Source organism: Dermochelys coriacea, chromosome 16, assembly GCF_009764565.3.
Source record: "Dermochelys coriacea isolate rDerCor1 chromosome 16, rDerCor1.pri.v4, whole genome shotgun sequence".
NCBI lineage: Eukaryota > Metazoa > Chordata > Testudines > Dermochelyidae > Dermochelys > Dermochelys coriacea.
The window spans coordinates 5,601,973-5,616,547 of NC_050083.1; the positions used below are offsets into that span (position 1 = coordinate 5,601,973).

Consider the following 14,575-nt stretch of genomic DNA (forward strand, 5'->3'; position numbering starts at 1 on the left):
GGGAGGAGTGGAGGCATCTGAGTGGGGGTGAAGGGACACATGGGCTCCTCCCCCATCTAACCTTGGCCTGCCAGGTGAGGACAAGACACCGAGCCAGCCTGGCCACAGTGTGGCAGGGGGAGGAGGCAGAGCAGCGCAATCTGGACCTGCTGCCTCTCTGCTCAGCCACCAGCCAGCTGCCCATGTCCACCCATTGCAGTGTGGTGCTGCCGCTGCTCCCTAGCCCACCACTTCAGGTGAACCCCAACAGGCAGGGGATGGAGCTGGCCACCGGGGAGCCAGTCTGTGGGGCATGGTGGGGATGGAAGGATGAATGCCCCCAGAGGTTCAAGTCGAGACTGAGGACATCTGAGATCTGTCCTGTATTTTTGAAATACGATGTTGGCAGCCCTACTGCAATACCAAGGGGTTGGAGACATCCTAGCCCAGTCGTGGCAGCCCGAGTCCTGGAGCTTGTGAGATGTAACAGGATCCACAGCCCATGCTATTTTGGCTGCAGGCCTATAGGGCACGGAAATCCAGGCTGGCCTCCTAGATCGTCTGACACCCATTAGACTAGCCCTCTGCTGCCAGGGAACTCACCTCGGTCCAGCTGGCACTGCAGATTTCTTCGGCAGCAGCGTTAAGGTCTTTTGGTGAGGCCACGCGTCTCTTCATCACAGTCTGGATAAAATCCACCGTGTAGAAAAAGGCAGAGAAGGCCTGATGCCGGGGAGAGAGGAGGTGAGAAGCAGAAGCTCACTAGCACAGCCCTCAATTTCCCTGCTAGGACATAAAGGCTTGTTGATTCAATGTGGGAGCAGAGTTTGGGGTATATTCATCTCAGCCGCAGGGGGCAGCACTCTTGCTGCTAACACTGCGCTGAGCATACCCAAGGCCCCATTCCCATTCCAGCAACCTCCTTGCATCTAGAGCCTAATTCTCCAGCTGCAGGATAGAAGGGGCTCCCATAGCATTCAGTAGGAGACTTGGACTCCAGGGCTCTGGGCTGCCCCATGCACAATATGCTGGAGCCAGCACTAAAAGTTAGAAGCTGCCGGCTGTCCACTAGACCTGGAACCTCGGGACACTTACAATGAAGTTTCCTGAAAGGTTGGGCTGGAAAACCCCGTCGAAGGAGCAGCTGGAGAAGCTGCAGCTGGTGAAATTGAAGAGACTGTCCACATGCAGGTGGCACTGGGCCGTGTTCCCGGATCCCCCCATGTCGATGGTACGTTGGGGATCGTAGCGGTCAGGCTTCTCAGCTGCTGTGCAGGGAGAGTTGTAGACGTCTTGGAGTGTGAAGTTCCTTCGATAGCCTTTGGGCCAGCAGGGGTTGGACATGTTTGTTTTGTAGCCGTTAGCCTGTTGGGCAAAGAAAAGGTACCACACAAGCCTGTCTTTGTCTGCAGCTACCACAGCCATGAGGCGGTCTAGGGCCAGACAGTGTGGTGTAGTGGGTGGAGTCAAGGACTGGCATTCAGAAACACCGCCCCCCAGTTCTGCCCCGATCCACCGTGCATCACTGTGAGCCAATCATGTCCCTCTGCATGCCTCAGTTTCCCCATCCATAAAACAGGGGGTTCCGCCCTCACAGGGGCTGCAAGGTTTCAGTAGCAACAGTGCTCTGACAAGATAGTGTCCAACCCTATGTGTCCACGGCTGTCTCTGAAGGCAGGGAGGTGGCAGCTGAGCCCAGGAAGATGAGTAACTCTTAACTGGCACAGCCTGTGCCGGCAACAAAGTGCCGCAGGGAGGAGACCTGGCTTTCCTCAGGGGTCCCTTCCAAAGCACCAAAGGAGTTGAACTAACGTGCGTGATGTGCCCTGTGTGCCCGGCTCTGCATCAGCACCAGTTGCATGGGGGAGGCTGCAGAGCATGTTTGAAATTCCCCAACTTTTGAAGCCCCCAGGTTCAAACCCTGTGACAGGAGCTCAGCCTCCACCCTTGGGAGGGTGATAACAGAGCTGTGGGCATTTCCTATCGCTCAGGGAGGTGGAGCTCCCACGGCGCTGGGAAAAGCCCTTCTGGTCGCTGTCGTGTGCATCTGCACTCGGGCACCCTAGCTATGCCGTAGGGTGCACCTGGCTGAGCCCTCCCTGCTCCGTGGGGAATTCTAGGCCCCTCAGCATGGGTTGTAACAGGCTGAGCCTTGGCTCCCCGCTAACGAGCTGCCGTTCACTACTGCTGCTCCAGGTTGTGGGGACGTGGGGATCGGGGGGAGAGGAGCAGAACAGGCTCCAGAGCGGGGCAAGCACCCTCTCTGCTCTTTCCAAAGCACCTGGTGACCTGAACCCAGAGCCCTGTGTGTAGCAGCCTGGGTGGGAACATGGTGTGGGGGGCTGGTGGTTGAGGAGGGAGCAGGGATGAATGCTAGGAGCTCGCCCTGCAGGCCATTGAGGAGAGCCCGCTGGGACAGAGCCAGGCCTCTGTACCTTCATGACCTTGGAGAGCGTCCTCCTGAGGATCTGGTCCCTGCCGTAGCACAGGAAGCTGTGGGTGTACACCTTGTACGTCTGTCCGTAGAGCCGCAGCATCACCCCATCCTGGGGGTCCTCAATCAGGTTCTGGGTTTCAAAGGTGATCTGGGTAGAGGCTCCCCCCAAGTCCATGGCCCCCAATGTGGGTCTCTTTGGCCGGAACCACTGCCCAATCCAGCTGTACTGTGGAGAGGGGGAACAGAAGCAAAGTCACAGAGATGGTTAATTGTGAGACACTCCCCAGCCTTGGCTCAGACCATGCAGAATGCCCATCCGCTCTTGGCTGGCTTCAGAACAACGTGCCGGTGCTAGAATAGCACAATGATCCACGCAGGCCCCGATCCTGCATCTGCTGGCAGCGCTCCTGCCAGTGCTTCCAGCAGCAAATTGGTAGGGCACAGTCGAGCGAGGTGTGAGCACCGTCCACACTCACTGACCTCTCTTGGGGCGAGGGGGCTCAGCACCCTGCTACCATGGGGCACAATAGCTTGCAGAGGAGGGTCCCTGCTGGAGAAGGAAGAGGGGCTGGCTCATGGTCAATAGCTTCCTTTGGACACAAGAACCCCAAGAGATCATTCTGCCTAAGGCTGGGGCCAGGCAACAGGATTCACAAGGCATTCTGCAAGTCCCAGTAGCTGCGTATGTGTCACTGCAGGCCACTCAGTCACGCACGTTCGGCTCCTGTTGAAGGCAGCAGGAGCTGCATGCATGCAGCAGGGGGACAGTTTGATCCCAGCAGGTTCCTACCCTCTGCCTCCACTGCACTTCCATGGCTGAGCCAACAGCACGTGCTGGGTACTCCCCCTGCTCCCTAACTGCAGCTCCAGAATGGATGGAGCAGTCTCCGGGCACAAAGCTGATCTCAGTTTTCCTTGCTGAACTGGTGAGGGAGCCCTCGGCATTTCTACCCAGTTCAAGATGGATGCTCTGTGAGCAGATCCACCAGGGGTTATGTTAAAAGCAGCCTCCAGATCCCTTGGGCGCTGGAGAGAATCAGCTGCTGCTGGGGACTGAATGAGACCAATGCTGGGAAGGTGGAAGGAAAATCCAGCCCCCTCGTGTTCACTGCAAGGATCAGGTCCCATTGTTCTCCTCGAGGCTGGCTGGAGACCTGGGTTCTTTGCTACTTCTATACAACAAACCCAGGCCATGCGCTACAGCTAGGTTTTTAGACGGTTGCCCATCACCGTGGTATCTGACCAACACGTAGAGCCATTCAACTTGTTTGCGCGTCTGAACAACAGCTGCCATTGGCCAGTAACATTAATAACACCTGGCACTTGCAGAGGCTTCCAACACGCAGCTCTCCTGATGCTCTACAGAGAAGGGCCAGCATCGGCATCCCCACCTCCAAGGGGCAGCGTTAAAAAGGGTCCAGACCGCGAGCATGTGTCAGACTCTCTGCTTAACAGCACTAGCCTTTCAAGTGGTCTCAACAGGACTTTGGCATTCCCACCTCAGTGCAGTGAATGCAGAAGGAGGGGGTGAGTTCACATCTCTGGCCCAGTGGTCTCCACAAAGCGGAAGTCTCTCGGCAGCACTCTGCCTATGCAAGGGACAAGGTAGCTGTTTTTAAAGAGGAAAACCTAGGTCCTAGGTAATGAGGCAGCCATGGAGAAATGGGCTTTTTCTCTTCCCCGCTATGCCAGCTACCTGTGTGGGGTAGACAGGCTTGTAGGCGAATGATGGGGTGAGTCCATGACTAGATGGGCACAGGAAGGAACCGTCCTAGGAAGCCAGCCCTGCTGGGCATACCTTGATTAAGTTCTCCAGGAGATAGTTAGCTGTGACCCAGCCAAACAACCCCTCGTCTTCACCCAACAGAATTTTTGCCCCCCGAAAGTCAAAGGGGTATGACTTCAGTGTTGAGGTCACTGCGCTGAGGATGCTGTCCGAGGCCGTCGAGTTGGTGAGGCTACGGGAGATACAAAGCAATGCTTCACTGCGAGAGAAAAGAAGCAAATGTCTGCACCAAGGGGATCAAACCGTAAGCCACTCCCCAAACCACCCAGCACAGTCAGGGCCGTGGAACGTGGGGCAAAGGGAGACAGCTCTGCAACCTCCCTCCCTCAGAGGGCAATGAAAGGCAATGGTTATTCTAATGCATGCCACAGCTATGGCATACGAGGGACCAAGTAAGCATCCTTTCAGCAATCCAGGAGAAAGGCTGCCCGAGCCCCCTTCGACAGTGAAACTGGCAACTGCATGGGGCTTAGGTGGGACTTAAATAGTGCCCAGACCTGGCGCTGTCACTCTGCACAGGGCTGAACTAGTCACAGACCTGGAGGGTCTCTACGTTTCCATGCAGGACTCGAGCCACAAAATCTCAGTTCAGTTTCTTCTCCCCAGTACAGCATGGAAGACCGAGTGAGCCCCTCAGCCGGACTAGCGCTTGCGTTGGCCGTCATTCCCTCCTGCCCACATCACAGACAGGCACCGGCCAGGATCTTGCCATTGCTCATATGGCAGGCATTCTACGCTTACCTCTGCTATTGCTGCCTGGGCAGTGCCCTTGCTGCGTTAGAGAAGGGTGTGGGGAAGCGTTGACTCGTAAGCCTGCATTGGCCAGAGAAGGTTCATTCCTTCCTTCCTGTGAGCCACGGTTAGATGAGCTTCTTGCTTGGGTGGGGACATGTGGTTCCCCAATCAGTGCAGATCTAATGCAGGATATTTATCCTGCATTGGACAAGGTGACCCAGGGGCCCTGGTAGGGCTGCGGAACTCATGAGGAAGGGGAGCACTTCTAACTCTACCCAGCTCCCCCTTACAGAAAAGGAGAGGTGGAGGACCCTGTGCTGGTCTAGCCTATTCTCCACACCACCCTTTGCAGCCAATAGAGCAACCGATCTAACCCCTTCGGGGTTCATTTGCAATAACATAGAATGTGCACTTTGAAGGATTTGAAAAAGGATCACACCTTTATGGAGGAGAAAATCCAGGGACATATTTGGAGCAAAACATTTGTATAGAGATGATAAACCCTCCTGCACCAGGGCAGGTCTGACCTGTAACTTCCCGGGTCAGGAAGGAACTTCTCCTAGGGGCCTGTTATTCCATTAATGTCCACTGGGAGCTCCCTGCCCCTTCTTGGGAAGCTGATGGGCTTGGGCGGATGGAGACAAGGCGCTGAGCCAGATGGACCCTGGATGACAATTCACATGTTTCCGTGCTCAGCCGCGCCTCTCCAGGCAACAGGGCTGCACAGGCGGATGGTGGAAGAGTTGAACCCAAGCGCATCCCCTTTAAAGACCAGAGCCCTGGCCTGGCTCGGGCCCTGGCAAGAGGGAGGGGGTTCGACAGCAGACGACAGCAAAAGCTCACTTCAGCAGCCTCATGCCAGCGGTGGCCCCCAGGTAGAGGGGGGTGAGTGGATGCCTTTCCCTGGGGACGTCGCTCACAGCCTGGTTGAGACACTGTTTGAGGCTCTTGCCGGCGGCCGGGGGGTTCTCTGCATAGCTGGAAATCCCACCACCTGCAGGCGGGATGAAAACGAGCGCTGGTCTCTGGCCGCTTGGTCCAGGGGCATGCTGAGGAACTGGGGAGTTGTCCTGAGCGTCAGCAAATGCAGGGCGGGGAAGGGAGTGTGGGGATGGAGAGCGACTGAGGCTCTAACCAGCCAGCTGCCCCAGCAAAGGTGCACCCCAAGAGGGACCCTCTACCCGCACGACAGCTGTGACCCAAACCCTCCTGCAGGGATGGTGCGAGGGAGCAAGAGACGTCCCCCAGGAAGGGGAGCCCACCGTGGGCCTTATGCAAACACAGCATGCAGCGTGGGTGGTCTTGGCTTGCATACTCCAGCCAATCCCATTTGTTCTCTTTCTTCAGTAGGGGCAGCCCGGGCGGGGGGGAGGGGGGTTGTGCCCTCTTCCCAAGCCTGTGCCAGCTCCTTTTAGGGAGGGGACCATGGGGCTTTCCTCACTGTAAGGCAGCTCCGTTCTCTCCAGGCCGGTCAAAGGGCTGGCGTGGTGGAGCCTTTTGGCTGGGTTTTTGCAGCTGTACACACACAGCTGAGAACGTGGGAAGGGAAAACATACCCAGGCTTGTGGGTGAGTTGGCACAATCCTCTACTTCAAATCGGGTTATTTTATGCCCATCGTGTCACGCCCAGGCACATGTAACAAGGGCTGGGATTAGCCGTTCCAACGTCCAGACAATACAGCCACTTCTGCTCTCCACCCAACACAAAATCCCCCGCCAGCTGAAAGCCAGGCTGAACCAGGGGGTCTTCCGAAAGGGAACCCCGGCTCGGGCAGATGGCAAGGAGAGCTGCCCTCCCTCTTGTTCCCAGGAGTTCAACCCTAGGCCAGGCAGTCAGAGCTCACGGGCTTGTCCCACGTGGCATGACAGGATTCAGCCCCATGCTAACAACGACCATGCTTAAAGGAGGCTGTCACCCCAAGGATTCTGGGAGAGGATCTCTGACTGGCGTGAGCGGAGCCATAGGATAAAATGCACCGTATACAGCAGCATCCCTCCTACAGCTCCACCTATGTTATAAGCAGAGTGGGAGCACCTGGAGCAATGCACCCCTGGGACATCCTACTTTACAGAGGGCTGGGAGAAAGAAGGCCGAGCTGACTGGGTAACACAGGCCCGGTTAGGAGGCCCAGCTACACTGTACTGAAGCTGTGAGTTTAATCGGGGACAGGATGGGAATGGTGCCAGCCTCCTTCCTGGCCAGACCAAAGCTCCATCCAGCTGCAGGTATGGACCACATGGCCCATGCAGAGCACACAGGGACTACAGGCAGCTGGATCACCGCGTGGTTACAGACTCACTTAGACAGTCCAGTGCAGACAGGACTCCAGGCCATTCTGGCCTTGGGGTTCCCAGATGTGCTGGACAAGAGGTGTCACACCTGCCTCCCCGCTCCCCAGACACACACGCTAGCATCTCTCTCAGCTGAGCTCTGGGAACAGGCTGGAGGGGATGGAGTGGCTGAGTTCAATACCTGGTTTAATAAAGCATGGGCAACCCAGCCCCTGCCAGCAGCTCAATGCCAAAAGAAGGCGTACAGACGAGAGGACATGACAAAGTTGTTTGCCAAGTTCCAGGCCCATGTCCCGACATTCACAAGGGGAGCTAATGGGAGGGACCCATCCTTTGCCAAGCACAGCTGAAAAGCCTGAAGTAGACAGAGCTACAGCAGCATGTTTGTAATGACACGACCCTCGGGGGGGAGGGGGCGGGGGGGAAGAGAGTTGGTTGTTGACAATGGGGGGAAATCGAACCTGGGACCTTGTGATCTAAAACCATGGCCCTCTACTGCCAGAGCTAAGAGACCCAGCCCCGCAAACCACCCTGTAGCAGACTCACAAATCTCTGTATGTGGCCCAGTCACTACTAGAGGGGACAGAGTGCCATGCAGAGAGGGGGTGGGGGATATTTTTAACCTTATCTTGGGATGATGGGCATGGAAATGATGCAGGCTGGATTTTGGCTGTGGTATGGGTGAGGCTCAGGGATGTTCGTTGCAGTTCTGAGGTCCGCTCCTTTAATGCAGAGTGGGAGGGGAAAAGGTTTGAGGGGCCAAATGTCTGGCATCAGCATTAGCATGCGATGGGGCATGTGCTTCCGCTGGTGCATGCACGACTGGGAGTGGCACAAACACCTGAGGAGAGTGGTGCAGTTTGGCTAGGGCATACATAGCAGCATGGCATAAAGATTTACACTGGATGAGTCCAGGATTGCTGTATGACTCACAAATGGCAGAGACTTGAGTGAATTATGTGGATCATCCCAAATGAGTGCTGGTGAAACCAGTATACCACATTCGTATACACAGCCCTGGGAGCAGGAACCTTTATCATTCTGTTTTAAAACCAAGACCATCCACAGTGTGTTCTAAAACCCCGTCTTGGTTAATGAAAGCCAAACTCCAGGAAATTAACAACAACATAACGAAGTTCAGCTCAAATCTTCTGCCCAGGCTTTGGCTGTATCAAAGATTTGTCCGTTAGGACTGCTCAGCCCACGCCCTAGATCCTCAATCTCCAGAATAGTATGCCAACATTTTTACAGCTGACTTAGAACAACGCTTCCTCAGCTCTAATCTCCTAATGCCCCTACTCTACTTGCGCTACATTGATGACATCTTCATCATCTGGACCCATGGGAAAGAAGCCCTTGAGGAATTCCACCATGATTTCAACAATTTCCATCCCACCATCAACCTCAGCCCGGTCCAGTCCACACAAGAGATCCACTTCCTAGACACTACAGTGCTAATAAGCGATGGTCACATAAACACCACCCTATACCAGAAACCTATTGACCGCTATACTTACCTACATGCCTCCAGCTTTCATCCAGACCACATCTACCATTGTCTACAGCCAAGCTCTAAGACAACTACATTTGCTCTAATGCCTCAGACAGAGGCAAACATCTACAGGATCTCTATCAAGCGTTCTTAAAAGTACAATACCCACCTGGTGAAGTTAAGAAACAGATTGACAGAGCCAGAAGGGTACCCAGAAGTCACCTACTACAAGACAAGCCCAACAAAGAAAGTAACAGAATGCCACTAGCCGTCACCTATAGTCCCCAACTAAAACCTCTCCAGCGCATCATCAAAGATCGACAACCTATCCTGAAGGATGACCCATCACTCTCACAGACCTTTGGAGACAGACCAGTCCTTGCTTACAGACAGCCCCCCAACCTGAAGCAAATACTCACCAGCAACTACACACCACACAACAAAAACACTAACCCAGGAACTAAACCCTGCAACAAACCCCATTGCCAACTCTGTTCACATATCTATTCAAGGGACACCATCATAGGACCTAACCACATCAGCCACACCATCAGGGGCTCATTCACCTGCACATCTACCAATGTGATATATGCCATCATGTGCCAGCAATGCCCCTCTGCCATGTACATTGGCCAAACCGGACAGTCTCTACGCAAAAGAATAAATGGACACAAATCTGACATCAGGAATTATAACATTCAAAAACCAGTAGGAGAACACTTCGACCTCCCTGGTCACTCAACAACAGACTTGAAAGTGGCAATTCTTCAACAAAAAAAAACTTCAAAAACAGACTCCCAACATGAAACTGCAGAACTGGAATTAATTTGCAAACTGGACACCATCAAATTAGGCCTGACTAAAGACTGGGAGTGGATGAGTCATTACAAAACCTAATTTTACCATACTAATTTCCCCCTACTGTTACTCACACCTTCTTGTCAACTGTTTGAAATGGACCACCCTCATCACCACTACAAAGTGATTTTTCCTCTCTTGGTATTCTACTGATAATTAAATTGTCTTGTTAGACTGACTCCCCCACCTGGTAAGGCAATTCCCATCTTTTCATGTACTATGTATAAATATACCCGCTACTGTATCTTCCACTCCATGCACCTGATGAAGTGGGTTTTAGCCCACGAAAGCTTTCGCCCAAATAAATTTGTTAGTCTCTAAGATGCCACAAGGACTCCTCGTGGTTTTTGCTGATACAGACTAACATGGCTGCTACTCTGAAACCACTCTCCAGAATGCTGCTCTCACCTCCCTTATGTCCAGGTGGGGTAACAAATCAAATAGTTCCACAACAGCCAGTGTATCTAGTATAATTCTGGGCCCAATTCTCTCCTGTCTTGCACCTTGTGTGGTCATTTGTGGCTGTCATTTTTTATTTGTTAACCACTCTGCATGCTATAAGCAATGGCACAAGGTAGTGGCCAAGTAAGCTCTGCAACCAATTTGCTAGTGGCCCAAGTGGTGTAACCCCATTGAAATCAATGGAGCCCACATCTACTAAATCCAGAATTTGACCTTATATAGGTAGAGATGAAAACTATGGCACAACACAGACACTTCAGTAAAACAGACTCAGTCCCACTCCCTGGGGATGTTGGGTTATTCCACCAGCTCTAATTCTTCATCACAATAATCCTTTAGGGTTGCCAACTTTCTAAATGCGGAAAACCCAACACCCTTTCCCTGCCCCGAGGCCCTGACCTCTGTTCACTCCATCCCCTCTCCCTTGATTGCTTGCTCTCCCCTACCCTCGCTCAATTTCTCTGCAAGGCACAAGCAGGCATCAGGAGAAGTCCAGGAGCTGCAACAGTTTGAATATGGGAGATGGAATGTGTGCAGGATGGGGTTTGGGGTGCGGGCTCTAGGCAGCTCTGGCTGCTGTGGTTCACAGGGGCTCCGTTCCTGAGGTGCTGACCTCAGGTGGCCCTTTAAATAGCAGCTACACCAGTGCTGCCCCCACATTTCCTGGGACAGAGGAAGTCTGCGTGGTTCCTGGGAAGCAGTAGCATGTCCGGCTCCTAGGTGGAGGGGTGGCCGGGGGGCTGTGTGTGCTGCCCCCACCTGCAGGCACAGCTCCAAGCACTGGCTCTGCAGCTCCCATTGGCCATGGCGTTCCTGGTCAATGGGTGCTGCAGAGCCGGCGCTCGGAGTGGCACCTGCAGGTGGGGGTAGCGCATGGAGCCCTACTGGTCACCCCTCCACCTAGGAGCTAGACATGCCAGCCTCTTCCTGGGAGCCGCACAGAACCGCATATGGAGCCTGCCTTAACCCCACTGTGGCCAACCGGACTTTTAGTGGCCCGGTCAGGTGTGCTGACCAGAGCTGCCAAGGTTTCTTTTCAACTGGGTGTTCTGGTTCAAAACCGGACACCTGGCAACCCTAATAACCCTATAGTTTGGCAGGGAAGGCACTGTGAATTACAAGGCTTGTAAAAGTCACTAGCCTGATTCTTCTCTCACAATGGGGTAAAATTAGGAGCAACGGCACTGAAGTCAATGGAGTTACACTGATGTAAGCCAGACAAGAAGCAGGCCCAGCCCGGGCCCATCTGGATACAGACACATTTTTGTAAATAGCGAATCATCATGTGAATTAATTTTGATGCCAAAATAGCCCTGCTCCGACTTATTGCTTGTCTGAAGTCGCCAACAGTACCCAGACAGCGCCCACTATAGAGCCAGGTGACATAGCACGAGCAATTAATTGACTCCTACCTTCCACGTCGCACATGCTGTGCTGGCTGACAATCCCTGTGTCATTCTCATTGTCCGCAGGCCACTTGTAGACGAACATGGTAGTGTGGGAGGAGCCGGCGTCCAGAACGATTCCATACTGCGTGCACAGGGAAAGAGAGGGAAAGGCTCAAGCTGGCACAGAGGCCGGTGCGGAGCAGCAACAAGTGAATTCTGCTACCGTCGAGTCCCACACGATGCTCCCAAAGGGCCTGATGCACAGCCATTTAGAGGGAAATTTGGAAGACTAGAAGCCCTGCTTTGAGTTTCCTATTGGCCAGAGATTGCAAGGCCGTTTCCCTTCCAAGAATCACCCCGGGTATGAAACGCAATGAGCATCTTCCGACAGAAAGACTAGCTGAGCACAGTGGGGCCAGAGGCAGACGAGCTCTGCACCCACCGTGCGCTGACACAGGACGAGGGACCCTGCACATTGCCTAACCGCAGCCGATTGGCTGGAGATTCGGCTTTAGGCATCATGGTCCAAATGGAGTGTATGGGCCTGGAGTTCCGGACTCTGCCGCTGACTGAACTGGGGCGGGGGGGCATATGGGGCCCAATCAGTGCCTTGACTGAGCAGGTTCATTGACAGGGTATTGACGACACAGGAAGCTGCCAGAGCCTTGCCTACATTAGGGCTCCCAGTGGTGCTAACCCCGGTGCATCGGAAGCAGAGGGAGCATGGATGGGAAGTAAGATTCCCTAGAATGAAGTCCCAGTGAGACCCCAGGATAAGGGCACAGGCAAGTATCTGGATTTTGATCATTGGTTTGGCCCCTCCTAATCCCAGCTGGATGGTAGCCCCATCCTTCCCTAACTCCTGTATAGTTCTCAGCATTAACCTTCTTTCTGAGTTCTTTCCCTTTACTTTTCTCTCCCTACCACTGAGAAAGACACACCCTGTTTGACGTCCTTCCTAGCAGGGAATTACAGGGAAGTGGAACTCTGCCTGGCTAATCCCCTTGCTTTTGCCATTCATTACTTATTACAAACGGCTCCCTCCCTCCTCTAGGCAAGGAGGGCTGCTTGCTTCCCATCTGCAAGGATCAAGAGAGACCCATGTGGGGACTGTAGCTCTGGCTCCAAAGAAGGACAGAGAGTTCACTAATTAATTCTTTGCCCATGAATGGATTTGCCATTCTTCTTCTATAAATAGATCCACCTCTTTCCTCTCAGACAAGATTTCCACAGCACCCAAAAAAGAAAACCAGAGCAGATTCAGCTTTCTATTGTTCCGGGGCATCCCCAGTGCACTCCTCTGCTCACCCACCTCCACAGAATGGGGCCGAATTTCATCTCTGTCAAATTTATGCTGTGGGCTTTTCTTCCGGCTCGAAAATCCTGCCACCAAAATACCAAACCCTGTGCAAAACCAAACTGCTTTGGGCTTGTGTACACTGGAAAGTTGCACTGAATGAATTGTGATTTTTAATGACTGAAGAAGGCTGTGTGGACACCTCGATTTTGGTTTAAACCAGGCTTATTGTGGTTTAGGCCCAGTCGATTAGGAATTAGCTTTCAAGAGGTGAACTGTGTATAAGTATCTGACCCTGATCAACCAAGTGACTTAATTCTGAGCATATTTACTGTTAAAACACCACGGGTGCAATTTACCCTGTGCATCAGGCCAATAAGAGGCCTAAGAATTGTTTAAGGCCATTGGTTTAAACATGGGTTTGTCTACATGGGGACATCCAGAAAAATTAATCCAAATTAACTAAAGTGTGAATTTAAAGTGGATTGGTTAAACTGCATTAAGTGCCTGTGTGGACTCTCTGATTCAGAATTAAAGTTGACTTAATTCAGTTTAGCTTAATTCACTTCCAAAGTGAATTAAACTAAGCTGAATTAAGGCCACTTTAATTCTGAATCAGAGGGTCCACACAGGCACTTAATGCAGTTTAACAAATCCATTTTAAATTCACACCTTTAGTTAAGTTGGATTAATTTTTCTGAGTTTCCCATGTAGACGAGCCCTAAACTTCATGTTTGCCATCCTTTCTAGCAGGTAATTAAAGTGTTTACTGTAGGGAAGTGGCCTCAGGCTAGCCCTCTGTGCAGGGGTAAATTTCACCCTCTCGTCAGGGTCCTGGGGAATTCACATTGGGGCCCCACTTAAGTCTCTATGGGGAGACCAGAGTCTTTGCTCCATTTCTCCTTTGATGTGTGCTCTCCAGCGCAGGTACGGTCCCCTGCACTGAGCACCCAGGCTCCAGCCAGAGCTAGCGGGAGAGCTATAGTTAGTTTCTCCAGTTTTATTTTCTCCTCCCAATCCCTGGCTGATTCTTCCCACCTCCCCCTTCTCCTCCTGCTGCAGTCTGAGCACGCTGCCCACCTATTACATCCATCACCGGGCCATCTAGGCACCAAGACACGTGAAGCCCCAGCTGCTCTTGCTGTGGTTACCCCTGCTCTGCCTGACACACGTGGACAAAGCAAGTGGCCCGAGGAAGAGACACGGCCCGTCTGTTCCTCTCCCTCTGGCCAGGGCAAGAGGGGAGAAAAGACCAGCGGGGCAACACTAAAGGGCCTGGGACCTCAGAGCCAGGATTGCATCTCCAGCTCAGATGCGAACAGCCTTGCCTATGCTGAGTTTGTGGCAGCCTTTGACGTGCTTTCCTGGATGGGCCCGAGCTTGGGTTTTAGAAACAGCCATGGTGCTGGGCCCTGTTTGTGTGTGTGTGTGGGGGGGGGAAGAGTGGGGCCAGGAGAGAGCCTGGGGCGTGGAGGAGACAGATGCGGTAAATGAAAGCAGGCAGAACTTTGCTGCAGGGACCTTTGGAGGAGAGGGGAGATAGGAAAGCAGCTTAGTGGCCTTATCCTTCACCACTATCCTCATCTCCCCAATCCACAAAAAAGCCCCACACCCCCACCTGGGAACCCTCGTTACCCCCCCCCCCCACACACACACACACACACACACACTGATGGGTCCTTGCACAGGCTCTGCCAAGGGAATCCCTGCCTTTATCCCCAACCCCATGAGGCAGATGTCCCCACAGGCCAAAGGGAACCCCGCTCCTGGGTAGGCCCTAGGTTAGAAAACGCTGGCTAAGACAGAGATAGGTGGCTGGGCTGGGCTGCACAGCACGAGCTGTGAGGAA

At 53.3% G+C, this 14,575-nt stretch overlaps 1 protein-coding gene across 1 annotated transcript in view; it reads right to left on the bottom strand.

Moving 5' to 3' along the window:
• The window catches only part of ENTPD2 (ectonucleoside triphosphate diphosphohydrolase 2), a 48,234-nt gene that overhangs the window by 7,832 nt on the left and 25,827 nt on the right, over positions 1-14,575 (bottom strand). The window contains exons 2-7 of the mRNA XM_038374903.2: positions 11,454-11,571; positions 5,781-5,931; positions 4,215-4,374; positions 2,415-2,642; positions 1,075-1,344; positions 583-702 (exon numbers count right to left, since the gene is read on the bottom strand). Coding sequence (XP_038230831.1) covers positions 583-702; positions 1,075-1,344; positions 2,415-2,642; positions 4,215-4,374; positions 5,781-5,931; positions 11,454-11,571 — 1,047 coding nt within the window. The remainder of the gene's footprint in view (positions 1-582; positions 703-1,074; positions 1,345-2,414; positions 2,643-4,214; positions 4,375-5,780; positions 5,932-11,453; positions 11,572-14,575) is intronic.